The 15,389-nt window shown below is 45.2% G+C and overlaps 1 protein-coding gene across 1 annotated transcript in view; it reads left to right on the top strand.

Moving 5' to 3' along the window:
* The window catches only part of ALK (ALK receptor tyrosine kinase), a 2,610,699-nt gene that overhangs the window by 1,851,438 nt on the left and 743,872 nt on the right, over positions 1 to 15,389 (top strand). Inside the window, exon 7 of the mRNA XM_086925973.1 lies at positions 9,963 to 10,091. Coding sequence (XP_086782099.1) covers positions 9,963 to 10,091 — 129 coding nt within the window. The remainder of the gene's footprint in view (positions 1 to 9,962; positions 10,092 to 15,389) is intronic.

Raw genomic sequence — 15,389 nt, 5'->3', positions numbered from 1 at the left:
CCAGGCTCGTCAGCCCGCTTAAATATTTCAAAAAGGGGGTGGGGTCGCACACCACTCACTCACCAGCGGGATCGCCCCTAAGGACTATGGTCAGTGTAGTTTTGTATTCCGCGATGTATCTTTCTTCGCCATCCCTGGACACGTGTTTCGGGGTATTTACCCCTCATCAGCAGGGAATAGGCCATCTTCTTATCTTCTGGGGTTGCCGGTGGCTGCCAAATATTGCCAGGTCTAGTACCACACGGGCGCGCGGGTGCGGGGTCCCAGGCTCGTCAGCCCGCTTAAATATTTCAAAAAGGGGGTGGGGTCGCACACCACTCACTCACTAGCGGGATCGCCCCTAAGGACTATGGTCAGTGTAGTTTTGTATTCCGCGATGTAGCTTTCTTCGCCATCCCTGGACACGTGTTTCGGGGTATTTACCCCTCATCAGCAGGGAATAGGCCATCTTCTTATCTTCTGGGGTTGCCGGTGGCTGCCAAATATTGCCAGGTCTAGTACCACACGGGCGCGCGGGTGCGGGGTCCCAGGCTCGTCAGCCCGCTTAAATATTTCAAAAAGGGGGTGGGGTCGCACACCACTCACTCACCAGCGGGATCGCCTCTAAGGACTATGGTCAGTGTAGTTTTGTATTCCGCGATGTATCTTTCTTCGCCATCCCTGGACACGTGTTTCGGGGTATTTACCCCTCATCAGCAGGGAATAGGCCATCTTCTTATCTTCTGGGGTTGCCGGTGGCTGCCAAATATTGCCAGGTCTAGTACCACACGGGCGCGCGGGTGCGGGGTCCCAGGCTCGTCAGCCCGCTTAAATATTTCAAAAAGGGGGTGGGGTCGCACACCACTCACTCACCAGCGGGATCGCCCCTAAGGACTATGGTCAGTGTAGTTTTGTATTCCGCGATGTATCTTTCTTCGCCATCCCTGGACACGTGTTTCGGGGTATTTACCCCTCATCAGCAGGGAATAGGCCATCTTCTTATCTTCTGGGGTTGCCGGTGGCTGCCAAATATTGCCAGGTCTAGTACCACACGGGCGCGCGGGTGCGGGGTCCCAGGCTCGTCAGCCCGCTTAAATATTTCAAAAAGGGGGTGGGGTCGCACACCACTCACTCACCAGCGGGATCGCCCCTAAGGACTATGGTCAGTGTAGTTTTGTATTCCGCGATGTATCTTTCTTCGCCATCCCTGGACACGTGTTTCGGGGTATTTACCCCTCATCAGCAGGGAATAGGCCATCTTCTTATCTTCTGGGGTTGCGGGTGGCTGCCAAATATTGCCAGGTCTAGTACCACACGGGCGCGCGGGTGCGGGGTCCCAGGCTCGTCAGCCCGCTTAAATATTTCAAAAAGGGGGTGGGGTCGCACACCACTCACTCACCAGCGGGATCGCCCCTAAGGACTATGGTCAGTGTAGTTTTGTATTCCGCGATGTATCTTTCTTCGCCATCCCTGGACACGTGTTTCGGGGTATTTACCCCTCATCAGCAGGGAATAGGCCATCTTCTTATCTTCTGGGGTTGCCGGTGGCTGCCAAATATTGCCAGGTCTAGTACCACACGGGCGCGCGGGTGCGGGGTCCCAGGCTCGTCAGCCCGCTTAAATATTTCAAAAAGGGGGTGGGGTCGCACACCACTCACTCACCAGCGGGATCGCCCCTAAGGACTATGGTCAGTGTAGTTTTGTATTCCGCGATGTATCTTTCTTCGCCATCCCTGGACACGTGTTTCGGGGTATTTACCCCTCATCAGCAGGGAATAGGCCATCTTCTTATCTTCTGGGGTTGCCGGTGGCTGCCAAATATTGCCAGGTCTAGTACCACACGGGCGCGCGGGTGCGGGGTCCCAGGCTCGTCAGCCCGCTTAAATATTTCAAAAAGGGGGTGGGGTCGCATACCACTAGGCAGCCATCGGCGACCCCAGAACACTGCCTATCCCTGCTGACGAGGGTTGAAAACCCGAAACACGTGTCCAGGAATGGCGAAGACAGCGAAGATAGCAAGATCGAAAGATGATGCATCGCGAACACTCTACTACAATGACCAGAGTCCTTAGGGGCAACTTCCGCCGGTGTGTGAGTAGTGTGCGACCCCACCCCCTTTTTGATCTTTTGGACGCACTTACATTGCCTAAGCAGGTGGCAATCATTAAATGCAGCGCGCACCGAAAGGTTACGGATGATGTTGGTCGTGGTAACGCGTTTGCGGATGAGATTGCTAAGGAAACGGCTAAGAATCTTGCAACTCGAATGTACGTTACGAGTTCAGTGAGTTGGCCGGCGGAGACTGGTATGTGTGAGGACACTGTTGAGAGCGTGAAAGCGATTCAGAATGAGGCCACCGAAACTGAAAAGACTAAGTGGAAAGAAAGCACGGGAAAGTTAGACGCGCATGGATGTTGGGTTGATTTGTCAGAATATCAGAGGTGGATGTTACCAGATGCATATGTGCTAGCCGTTGTGACTATGGCTCACGGCTTGTCACATATTAGCGTGAAAGGTATATGTAAGTTGTTGTCTCCTGTATGGAAGAATGATGGTATTGCTAAGTGTGCTGAGAGAGTGGTTAAGAATTGTATGGTATGTATGATGTATAATCCTGGCAAGGGCACCCCCACTCCACCTGGCCATTTTGCTCCTTCTACATGTCCCTTTGAAGTCATCCAATTGGACTTCGTCCATATGGAGAGATGCAATAACCTGAAGTACGTTTTAGTTGTGGTTTGCGCGTTCTCCAGATGGATTGAGGCCTATCCTCTTAAAGATAATACTGCTCTGTCCACAGCGAAAGTCCTACTGAAGGAATACTTTCCTCGGTATGGAATGCCACGGATTGTATGGTCAGATAACGGAAGTGAGTTTGTGGGGAGTGTGATGAAGAGTGTGTGTAAGGGCCTTGGAATACGACAGAAATTCCATAGCGCCAATCATCCCCAGTCAGCAGGTTTAGTGGAAGGGTACAATGGTACTCTGAAACTGAAACTTGCTAAGATTCAAGCTACGACTGGTCTGTCATGGCCTGATGCCTTGCCTCTAGCTCTCTTGTCGACCAGGGCGACTGTACACTCTCGAGTAGGGCTTAGCCCATATGAGATTGTGTTCGGCCGTCCTGCGAACATTTGGGGAGTCCCGAGGCCTAAGGCATTTGATAGTCTCGAATACCCAATGTTGATTGATTATCTTTATGATCTGACTGCTAAATTGAGGTTAATTCATCAACAGGTCTTTGAAGCACTACCGGCACAGACAGAGGGTCCTGGACATCGGCTCCAACCGGGTGACTGGGTAGTCACCCGCAACTTTGGGAGAAAGCGTAACTTGGAGCCGAGATTTGTGGGTCCCTTCCAAGTCCTGCTGGCAACAAGAACTGCAGTTCGGTTGGAAGGCCGAAAGAATTGGGTGCATGCCACCCACACCAAGAAAGTCCCGATCCCTTTGCCAGCAGATTCTTGGGTGAGAGCTGGAGTTGCTGCAACAGAAACCGAGACCCCAACACATTTTGTGCCGTTCAGTGATGCTCAACTTGTAGGAGACAATTAATTGCAGTCAGACACATCTGTTAAATCGTCAGCATTGGAGAATTCAAGGTCTGAACTGTCATCAGAACGATCGAACACTGTTTTGTCATCTGAACAATTATTTGAAGAACAGACTCGACCTGGAAGAAGTCGATATTTCCTTCGTTCTCGTGACAAAGACTAATAAAGACATCCCTTTTTGTTTTCCCCTTTGAATTCATATTACCCCCTTGTTGTTGCTACAAACGTTATGAACAATTGCATCCTCTATTAATTTTTGAGTTTCTTTTTACGTATGTTCCTCTTTTTCCACAGCTAGGAGATTTGCATTAAAATTGAATGTTTGATTAAAGAAAACCTTTCATCCGGGTTGACCGTAGGGCCGTGCGGGTACTTCCTTCTGTTTAGCAGGTTCCTGACACTAGGTCGGTTACTTTTGTCGATTCCTGGGAACTCCTGGGAATTGATAATCGCTACTCAGAACGAAGTGCGTCAAGAACGTTACGGACGGTTTTTAGAGGATGGAGTTCTCTAAGTTGTCGGAAGTAGAGAGGATGTTGGCTTAAAGATCAAAAATGCATAAGATTGTACGAACAAAATGTTTTCTGTTTCAGGTATTCCTGCTGTTTTTGACTGTTTCTATGCTTTTGGTGGGTGGAGTGTATTTTGGAATACAGTCGTTATTGCCTTCCGCTTCACCTACTTTTTCTTCTCATGAACTTAATTCTATTCCCACTGTTTCTCCACATTCCTTTCATCCTCTGCCCCAACATGAACAGGTTAGACGTGCGGAATTCATGAACAACTCCTTTGTCCAGCTCCTTCATCAGCATCAGTTGGTGATGAATACTACTAACTGTTGGGTGTGTGGGTTAATGCCACATACCATGGATAGGGGAATTCCTTATTTGGTTCTTCCTTACAGCTCCCAGGGGTCAGCTCGAGCATTCCAAACTATGTTCCGTAGTGAACTAGATTCCTACGACCATCGAGAGCCACGCTCTGCAGGTCTTGGTCCCGGCCCGTACCACAAGACTCTGGCAATAGCGATTGCTGACTTAGATAGAGATATTTTTGATGCATCGCTTATTCCGGAGGAAGAGGTGCGAGCATACAAGGATCTGAGTGAGGCTGAGTATAGTATGTCAGTGGGTGATAGACAGCTTAAGAGCTCGTCTCCGATCTGGATCGTACCCCACCTCGGTAATTTCTGCTTGAAAGGTCTTGGTCGAAATCCGCGAGCTCAGCTAGGGAAGAGTGCTTGTACTGAAACGTATGTTTTACCAATGCTCTCTTCCCCTGTTTTCCTGACTGCCAAGGGTACATACTTTGTATATTACGATCGCGCTTATACGTGGTTGCCCCGTGACTTCTCGGGCACCTGTTATATTGCGAATCTTTTGCCACCAACTTTCACAGTTGCCTCGGACTATCACAAGACTAGAGTTGTGAGAGGCGTTATTAGCAAAGAGGACACTGCCGGTCAAGAAGCAGGAGACTTCTTTAAGGGTTTCCTGCCGTTTTGGGGACCTATGATTAATAGTAGGAACCTGAGACAATTGACTCGTGTGGTAGAATCGACTGCTAATATAACTGCGAGTGCTCTTGGTAATCTGACAGCAGAGCTTCAGGCGGATAGGCTTATGACGTTGCAGAACCGTATGGTTCTAGACGTTGTTCTTGCAGATAGAGGTGGTGTGTGCAAGGTGATCCATTCGAGTTGCTGCATTTTCATTCCTGATAACGCTCCAACTGTATATCAAGCCATCTCGAAGTTGCATAAGATCTCCGAGTCCATACACGTGGACGTAGGTGATTGGACGCTGCTAGGATGGTTTTGGGGCCTGATGTCGACGTGGGGTTGGAAGATTCTGATGATCATCGGGGTTGTTGTGACGTTTCTGTTCACGTGTTGTCTTTGCGTGCAGTCTGGTCCTGCCTTATGTGGCCTCTGTGCTACAACGTGTATAAGACGGCCATCTGTTACCAAGGAAGCATTGATGGATAGAATAATGTTGCAGCAACATCTGAACGATCTGATGAATATCGAGATCGAATCTGATATCGACTAGTGCTTGCCTACATGAGGGCAAAAGGAGCGTCTGAGGTTCCGTGAGAATCGTAATGATGTTTTTGACTTGTTCGAATATGGACGAGTTTGGTATCTATGAACCGCAAATGACGAGTTTAGTGGGTGTACGCGTTTTCGCTACAATATCTTGCACCGTTCGTTTTATTCGTGGGTTTCTCCATCTGAACCCACGGGTTCCATTTTAGATACGGCATCCATTTTGTCTCTTGCCCTCAAGTAGCCAGCGAACGGACACTGTCCGCTTCGTGACCCTGGGATTCCCAAGCTCTTGCGGAAGACACGTGTTCCTTTGAGGGTGTCTTTATGACGAGGGGGATGACACTGCAAAGGCAGATGGCTTCGCTCGAGGCTCATCTTGCCGTGCCGGTCTATTGTTTCAGTCGTGCATGCATTAGGCACGAATCCTTTGATCCTGCAAATCATGCTTCCGATGTTGCCCCCTACACTCTTTTTCAATCTGTTGTCTATCTTTGCCTTCCTTGCACCTGTTTCTGTCTCTTTTCTTAACTCGTTTACAGCCAGAATGGAATGTACCTAATGATGGGATAACGTACTTTTACAGTTGGGAACCGGCGATGTTACTGTAATTATGTTCCGGGCTTCTGAATACATGAAAGCGACCCTTTTTGAAGTTTACTGTGAGAACTGAGTTGTAACCTTTTGTTCGCCATGTTGTGCTATGACTAAAATATGTATAAAAGGAGCGACCCACTGTTGCAATTCGAAGCAGACTCTCAGAACCTACACGTGGTGTACTTCTTGCGATTTCTGTATCCCTGCAGTAAATAAACTCTGATCTTTGACGCCGAAGGAAGTGTCCCGTGTCTCTGTGATTTGTACGCCAGAACAGGTAACCCACGAAGGTTTCAGGTGTTGTTCCCTGGCACCGCTGGGCCTTAGAATAGCCCAGTCCTTCAAAAGATTGTGGTTGTTGCTTAAGTAGGGTTTCACCACCCTCATCTAATAACCCAATTTCTTACGCTCATGTTCTGTAAAATGATGAGGCCCGTCCTAACACTTACAAAGAGAGAAATGACTCCAAAACCAGAGCATGGCAGGTTTCATTAGCCAGTTGTTATGTGCTGACTCCTTAGGCACTTGAACCTACCCATCACCCTGTAGTTAAAGGGTCTGCAACCCACCTCAGTCTTGCACCTGAGAGGACCTACTGACATCTGTACAAAATATAGAACAGTAAAATGGGAGCCATAAATGCCCTGACTTCCCTACAGGGTATCCTTGACTCTAGGATGCTCATCCCTTCACCATCATGAGTTCATGGTTGCGTTTGTGAAATGAAGCCTAATTAGCCAGGACGCTTTTGTGTAATCTCAGGTTTCTCAACATCTCACTGTGTGCCTAATTATTTGATCTACATGGGGCCATTTATCCAAATCATGTGATTGTCATTCATTCTTCATTAGTCTCACTGCACTAACGCATCCACTGCTAGGTTGTTGCCAAGTAACCCACGTCTTTAATGTACACTTCACAAATACATATTTTAGGTTATGTGTTGTCTGACTTTGAGCAGTGTCATTTTTAAGTTGTAAATTTAGTCAAGTACTTTTGGAGATTATTATTTATTTAGAGGCGGGAAAGCCACTGAAGGCTACGGCCTTGCTCAACTTGATGACCATCGAGCCCAAACGTAGCAGAGTCATCATTAAGCTTCTGCCTGCTGCCCACGCTCTGATCACATGTTCCAAGCTCCTCCCCCAGCCCTCCTGCAGCAGATCGCGTTCCAGAGTTTCGCTGTGGAGATGGGTGGTCTGGTTAGTGAACAGCTATGACCGATACGTGCAAGTGCGAGGAGAGGGACTTGTGCTAAAAGGTGTTTTAAACCGTTCCTCTCCAAGCACTTTCACAGCACTCAGTGCCCGGAGAGGGATGTATGCTAATGTCTTTGTAAGCACTTCTTCTCTGAGAACTTTCACATCACACTACAGGATTTTGACAGCCAGCAATCTGAACAATCTCAACCCCACCCAGGAGGAGAAATGAAAAATGCTAAAAGTCTGAGAGTGATATCAGCTATGAGTGTCAGTCTGCCTGCAGCAAAGCTCTGCATTTCATGTGTGTTGATCTCCTAGACTGGAAATGTGTGTAATTGGCATCACTGAGGTGTTGAGCCGCTCCTGAAGTCAGGTGAAGCCAATGATTTCAACATTAAAATAGAGTACCATGCCTACCCTTAAGTTAATTTTTTAATTTTTGCAAGAAAGGTTTCTTGCGTGAACTTTATTTATCATCTCATGCTTCTATTTACCACTTTACTGATTAGGTCCACGAAGAATTCCACACCACGCATCAACCTTTGATCGAAAAGGGGAGAGAGGGAAAAAGAGACAGCCATCTAGCGAATGAATTGCACAATGTGAAACAATGGAACCCTGGGTTTATCCCGACTTCCCTGTTTGAGCAAATTGCATGATCCTGGCCAATTACCTTTTCACTGTCTCCTTTTCTATCATTCCATCACATTTGAAAGCACGTTGAAATACTGAAGTTCAGTGTGTGCACTGTACACAATCCTCTCTTTGGTTTTCTTTAATAGACTGCAATGTTGCTATATCTGTAATAACTAACTAGACACCTGTGGGGGGCACATGACAACTGTTTAGCTCTTGATTTACCAATAGCATTGTGGACATGGCGGTGGTTGAGAGGGGGCGGGTTATGAACGCTTTTAAGTTAAAGTTTAGAAACTATTACTTTTAAAAAATGACACTTAATACTGTAATATAGTCTAATGTACAGAGATGAAATACTATTGCATTATAAAGAAATGCAATTTTTATTTTTTATTTTTGGAGAGTCATTGGAAAATAACTTGTTGAAACTTTTTACAAGCTACGTGTTGAAGAGCCTGTACCTCAAATGAAGACTTTTAAATACCTTTCCTATGCACTAATAAAATAGTGTCAGCAAAATGAAATGACATAAATATGCATTTTGTGAACAATGTAATGTATGTATATGTAATGTATAGGCATTTATATAGCGCACTACTTACCCGGAGGGTCCCAAGGCGCTTCGACCGCTGCGAAACCCTTCCTGGCTTCCCTGAGAGAGGGTCCCTTAATGGGTATCTCCAGGGTGAGACCAGGCATCCCCGGCGGTCTGGTGGGGCCGTTAGTGAAGATGAGGCAAGCTAATGCCCAGAGTTGCCGAGTGTGATCGCTGATCAGAGTGGGCACCGAGGCGAGAGAATTATCGAGTCCGCTGACCCTGGTCCAGAAACCTGCCGCGCCGGGAATCGAACCCTGGTCCCGGGCCGTCCTCTGCTCTCGGGTCTGCCGCCTCTAACCAGTGAGCCACACTACTATGAAGCCTGTCAATTGAGGACATCATTAAACTATGTGTGGTCTCGAATAGAACTTGAGCATATTGTGTGAATATTGTTAAAGACTCACAGTACCACAAGACGCATTCTTAAAATATCTAACAAGCAATTGTCTGCAGCAGACAATTTTGCATCCCCAGAGGATCTGTCTGGGGGCCACAAACATACTTCTGAATTTCCAGAAGTAAGTCACGCTTACTCAAGGAAAACGCACATTGCCAATCAACCTGTGGGGGTTCACAAATGTAAAAAATGATATTTCACAAATTACATAGGCTATCAGAGGTCATCAGCAGTTTTACACAATGAATCATTAGCGACTGTACATAGCTGAAACAACCAATGAAACATCTTCCACTTTGTGCCATTTTGTAGTTCTATAACTGTTATGCATACAGCATGTCGGTACACATGACTTAATGCATAACTTGTGTTTTAACCAATGCAAACATTTGTAAAGTGTTCCAAGTACCAAAGGTATTGTGTTCTTCACACTATAATGCAAACAGAAATCAACATCTATGTGTGTGTGGTGTGTGTGCGTGTGTGTATGTGTATATATATATATATATATATATATATATATATATATATATATATATCATGGATTGTTGACTCTATCTTACGGCTTCCTTCAGCTGCCCTACTTCAATTGATCGAGGCATTACTGAGTCTGTTGAGAACACATTTGTTAAAATGAGATGGCTGCAGTATGGATTTTGTCAAAGAGTAGAATCATAAAAAAATACATCGCTGGATGCTATGAAAGGCCATCACCCATCTACCTGAGCAGCCATCCAAGCCTTTCTCTTCACTTGTGGCACTCTTGACTCTCTCCAGTCGGATCCCGTTGAGAGCGGGAAGGCAATGTAGCGGCTCTTCAAAAGGATCTGATTGTTAATAGAGCAGCACTAAAGCCATAGGGTTGCGCAAAATAAACCATTGTTTGAAGGACAGGATATGGTCAATTAATAACTGCACTTCACTGATAGAATTTTGATTTTCTTTCCAGGAACTGGTACTTCTAAAATGGCCCTGCAGGGCTCTTTCAACTGCATGAATGGAACAGCTATCAAACTCGGACAAGTGTGCGACTTCATCAGAGATTGCGCAGACGGCGAGGACGAGGGAGATGTGTGCAGTGAGTAGTTTGTTCGTCACCATCATCAAGGGATACATTTAATAATTTATGCAGAAGGGCAGAGGTGGAGCTGGCATATTTTGTAATTGATAGTACTGGTTAAAATGGAAAGCTCTAATCCAGCTCCAAGAATACCAAGGAAGCAAGTTCTGCTCCCAAAGCATCATGGCAGACTAGAATGTCCAGAAATAATTCGGAGTCATCAAACATCACAGGTGAAAATCCCCTTCTAAAGGGTGAAAATACAAATCAAGTTTTCACAATTAACAAGCCATCACATGCAGCCTGGCATGCTAACTCTTAAAAATGGCTTGGATTGCCAGAGAGGACAAACTTTATATGTGTAAGCCTAAAGAGGAATGCATTAAAGAATTCTATTGCACCATTGCATAACAACTCCACTCTCACACTGGCTCCTAATGAGAAGAGTTTTAAATATAGAGACGGGGGTGGTACAACAGTATGAGGCATGTTTGACAAGGAAGCGATCAAACCCTTTTAAAAGTGCAATATGTATTTAAGAGAAGAAAAAGAAAAGCTCTGCAGTCTACAGCAAAGACAGTGGTAAAGAATGGGTGGGTGGTGACTGGATCATGGGAAGAAGAGATTACACTAACTTATTTAGTTTGTCAGTGTGGCAAATTCACTTTTGTACATATGCCTCCTCAATCGTTTTTTTTATGGACCTAGATAGCTGACATCTTTGACCTTTGCACTCTGGGGCTGCTTAATACACCTAGTACATGCTTTCTGTCTCTTAGACCATGGCGAGAAATAGGCTGACCTCAATTATCATACATGGATTTTAGGTAAGTCCACAGTAGAACGACAAAGAAACCGTGTATGTGGCAGTAATGGTCAGATGCCACATGTTGGCAGCAACGTGGCTTTGCACCACCCATAAGAGAAACCACCTGCAGGAGTGGCAGTTAAAAACATGGCACCAGGGCTGCCCAGCAATCATGGACTGCTGGACAAGCTGCAACGTGTGAGGGTTCAAAATAGATCCTTTTGAAATGTTTAAAGCCAGCCTGCAACATTAAAAAGTAACTTTAAAATATGCCTAGGATCCGACAGGCCCTAGGTACCCAAAGAAACGAGAGATACTAAGTATGGAAATAGCAGTCTATTCAGTTAAGAGTGCAAGCGCATTAAGATGAAACACTTTTTTCTATTTTTAAAAACCTGCTTCATGTTTAAAACCCCTAAATGTATAACTTGTTGTGGGACCCTCATAGATATGTAATTCGCATGACGTTTGGCGAATTTTTTGATAATGAAATACACTTGTAAACTCCTAATGTTTCAGTTCAGATATCAGAATGATGTTTCTATTACATTTAAAGAAGCCGGTTTTCCCTGACTCGATCCAGTCAAAATCTAAAGTAGGTCTACCAGGTTCTTAGCTCTTGTCGTTGTAGAACTACCCAGTAAAATGGGTGAATGACTGTCAATAAAACCTTTCTGAAGAACAAAAAGTCTTGATTCCTTAGAATAAGACAAGGCTAGGAAAATTACAGGACATCACACTCCCGTGAAGCATCAGTACACAACAGTGGAATATTAGGGGAAGAGAAGGAATTTGAGACAAACTGATACACATTAAGGACAGGTTGCAGCTTTTAGAAGTGTCATGTTCATGTCAAAGGAACGACACAGTGTGAGGCAGCCTTTATATCTGGGCTTTCTGAAGCACCCGTTGGGGTACCATGGGAAAGGGTCACAACATATTTATGCACGGATGTTCAAGGTATGATTATGACTCAGCATCCTCTGGCAGACAAACTGAAGTTATGCTTATCTCCCAACTTCTTCTGGCAACTAAATTCTTAATTGCATATATAACGGTGAAATAGAGTAGAAACTGATTTGATGTGGAGAAGTAACATTTTAAATATACCCACCTATTTTACCAGAGGATGAACGGTGAAGACAGACAAGCGTTTTGTATTTGTCATCTGTACATGTTCACACGTTAGATATTGTGGGCTGTGGGTGATGTATAAAAAAATGTGGGCAGTCCTACAAGTAAGGTATTGTCAAATTAGAGCTCTAGGAGAAGTGCCTTCCTGTGAACAGTACCTTGCAGTAGAGGAAATGAACGTGAGATTAGAGTTTCAGTGACGTGAGCAGGTGAAGGATGGTGTCGCATTGAGTGAGCTGTGTTGAGGTGGCAAAGCTTGCAAGATCAGCAAGGTGGGCCAGGCTGTGGATTTCTTTGGTAGCCACAAAAAGAGAAAAAAGAGAGTTCTCTTGTTACATGACAGCCAACCAACTTCTAGTTTGTATGAGAAGGTCGGTGGTTTTGTGGGAGGCAGGTGGGGTGAAGGGTTTTAAATTGACAAACGAATACCTTTGTCACAGGAGATGACCAAGCTGTCACCAGCTAGCTTGTGACAAGTTGGTTTATTAATATTTTTGCAGAGTGTACTTTTTTTGTGTCTCTGGCTATGGTGACATTATAGGAGTGCATCTTCAGTTGGGAATCAAAAGGCACTTCTGGGTCTCTGGCTGTGACGGGGCCAGTATGAATGTCAAGGGAAAGAAGAGGAGTATGGTTGAGAGAGGAAGGCTGGTGGAGGCAAGGACGAAAATCATTTCAGTTTTAGAGGCATTGAGCAGGATGTCTATTTAAAGACTGAAGTTTTTTAGTTGAAGAATGAGAGAAAGGTAGGAAAAACAAGTGAGGTACTGCATATAGATCTAGAGAGGAAGTCTAAAGATATTATTGTAGGAGGCGTACACACAGAGGAGAGTGGCTGTGGACTGATCAGAGAGACATGGGAGATACACCACATAGGAGTTCCCTGCAATACCAAGAGGCAACATTTTGAGTCATATTGATTGATCAATAGTGTTGAATTTTAAATAATCCAGACCATTTCCAGTATATTGCCTCTTTCTGTTAGATTTATGACACAGTATCCTCCATGCTGTGCACTCCCCTGAGCATGTGCATAGCCTGTGCCTCCAAGGTGCTTTAAACCTGTAACAAATTCATAATAACACTAATCCCAATAATATAATGTATATAATTATTAAAGTAGTATTAATAATTATGATAATAATAATAATAAATGTCCACAAAGTTGGTGAACCAATGTGGTTGGACATGTAGGTGACCAACTGTGCACACCTTTGGCATTCATCTGAGTGTGGCTCTAAAAAAAGGAAACTAATGCAGGATGCAAATCAGTTTTAGCCACTAACAGCACTGACTAATTCCACAAGTTTCGGAGAGCCGTGAACCATAACTCTAAACCTGCGTTTCAGATGCTCTTGACTGGGTTAGGTGTAGTATAGTACCATGGTCAAACATAAACTAATGTGTAATTGTAAACAAAAAGTAATATTGTACTTACAACCCCTGATGAGACACTGACGCATTTTTTCGACAATTATAATGCTACTCTGGAACCTAAGATTAGCAGTTAGTAGGTTAGTTCAATATACATATTTGTTTTGGTCTTGTGCAATAGTTGTGTTAGGTTTGTGCTCCTGATTTCATGCTTGTTTGGTAGAGTTGGGAGTGGGGATAGAATGAAAGGAATGGTGTGGAAATGTCGAAGTAGAGAGGGTTTTTTGTAAGTAGTGGTGTGTGCTTGTTAGTTGGGTGGCATGTGGAGGTGGTGTCACAAGGACTACGCCTCCAGCAATCAAATCAATCAATCAAGGGTTTATTAAGCGCAACTACTCACCCGGGAGGGTCTCAAGGCGCAAGGAGGGGCACGTACGTAGCTCCTTGGCACTCACAGTAAGTCGAGAGGCCAAGCAGGCCCTGAGGACTTCCAGGGCCCACCAGGGTTCGTGCAGTAGCCTGAAGCTCATGGTGATTAGTCGAAGAGCCAGGTCTTGAAGCCCCTCAGGAACTTGGAGAGAGATGGTGTCTGGCGGAGGTGGAGAGGGAAGGCGTTCCATGCCTCGGCTGCGAGGAAGGAGAAGGAGCGGTCTCCTGCTCTGGTCTTCTTGATGCGCCGCACCCTTGAGAGGAAGAGCTGGGCTGAGTGGAGGGATCTTCGGGATGCGTGGAACGAGGCGGTGGTTCATTTAGGCCGGGCCGATGTTGTGGAGGGCTTTGTGAGCGGAGGTGAGGAGCTTGAAGGTGATTCTCTTCTCGACGTGAAGCCAGTGTAGTGCCCGCAGCTGTTTGGTGATATGGCAGTAGCGTAAAAGGTGAAGGACTAGTCTGGCGGAGGCATTCTGGATGTTCTGGAGTTTGCTGGTGAGGTTCCTGTTGATTCCGGCGCAGAGCGTTTCGCCATTGTCCAGTCTGCTGCTGATGAGGACGTGTGTGACGGTTTTCCTATGTTCGAGGGGAATCCAGTTGTAAGTCTTTTGTAGGAGACGGAGGGTGTGGAAACAGTTAGAAGTGACGACATTGATCTGGTGGTCCATTTTGAGTTCAGAGTCCAGGATGATTCCAAGGTTGCGTGAGTGGTCCGTGGGTGGGGCTGGGTTTCTGAGGGCAGGGGGCCACCAGGAGTCGTTCCAGGCTTTGGGATGTGGTCCTATGATGAGTACTTCGGTTTTGTCTGTGTTCAGTTGTAGGCAGCTGTTTTTCATCCATCTGGTGACCGCTTCCATTCCTTCTTGAAAGTTGTGTTTCGTGATGTTGGGTTCATTGGTTAGGGAGAGGATGAGTTGAGTGTTGTCTGCGTACGATACGATGTTGAGTCTGTGTGATCTGACGATAGATGCAAGTGGAGCCAGCACACTGCTTGCTAACTTTTTTTAGACACCTTCTTAGAACTTTTTTCTGTGGGGCAGTCCGAACAAAGCTTGTGCAGAGAGTCTGCAGTTTATAGGGGTATATTTGGCTAATTTTAATACCTGGGTGATATCTGTCAGAATACTTACTGTAAGTATTTGACTGAAGCCGGGTTCTTAATAAATAAAGCTCAAAAATAGATGAACAGACTTTCTACACGAAATAAAAACAACTTAGTGTTTATATGCATATTTTACTTCACCTATTTCTATGAACACATACAAGCTGGAAGAGATTACCAGAAAACAATTTGATTTACATTTTCTTAAATTAACATTTCTGACCATCTGTGTTTCCTTAGGAACATAATCATGGTTTATTTTTCTAGCACAGAAGATTTCGGGAATAGTTTGCCTTTCCATAATATATTCGGACACATCCTCTTCCAACAAACATATGCAAAGGGCTTGCTTCTCCAGCCCATTCCAGACACATCTCCATCACACTGGTACTGAATGGATTTTATATCATCAGTATTCATGCTAATTAAAAAAATGAAAAACAATGTGATAATTATAAGGCGAATTACT

This window comes from Lissotriton vulgaris, chromosome 6 (genome assembly GCF_964263255.1).
Source record: "Lissotriton vulgaris chromosome 6, aLisVul1.2, whole genome shotgun sequence".
Lineage (NCBI taxonomy): Eukaryota > Metazoa > Chordata > Amphibia > Caudata > Salamandridae > Lissotriton > Lissotriton vulgaris.
This window is presented reverse-complemented; position numbering and strand designations above follow the sequence as displayed.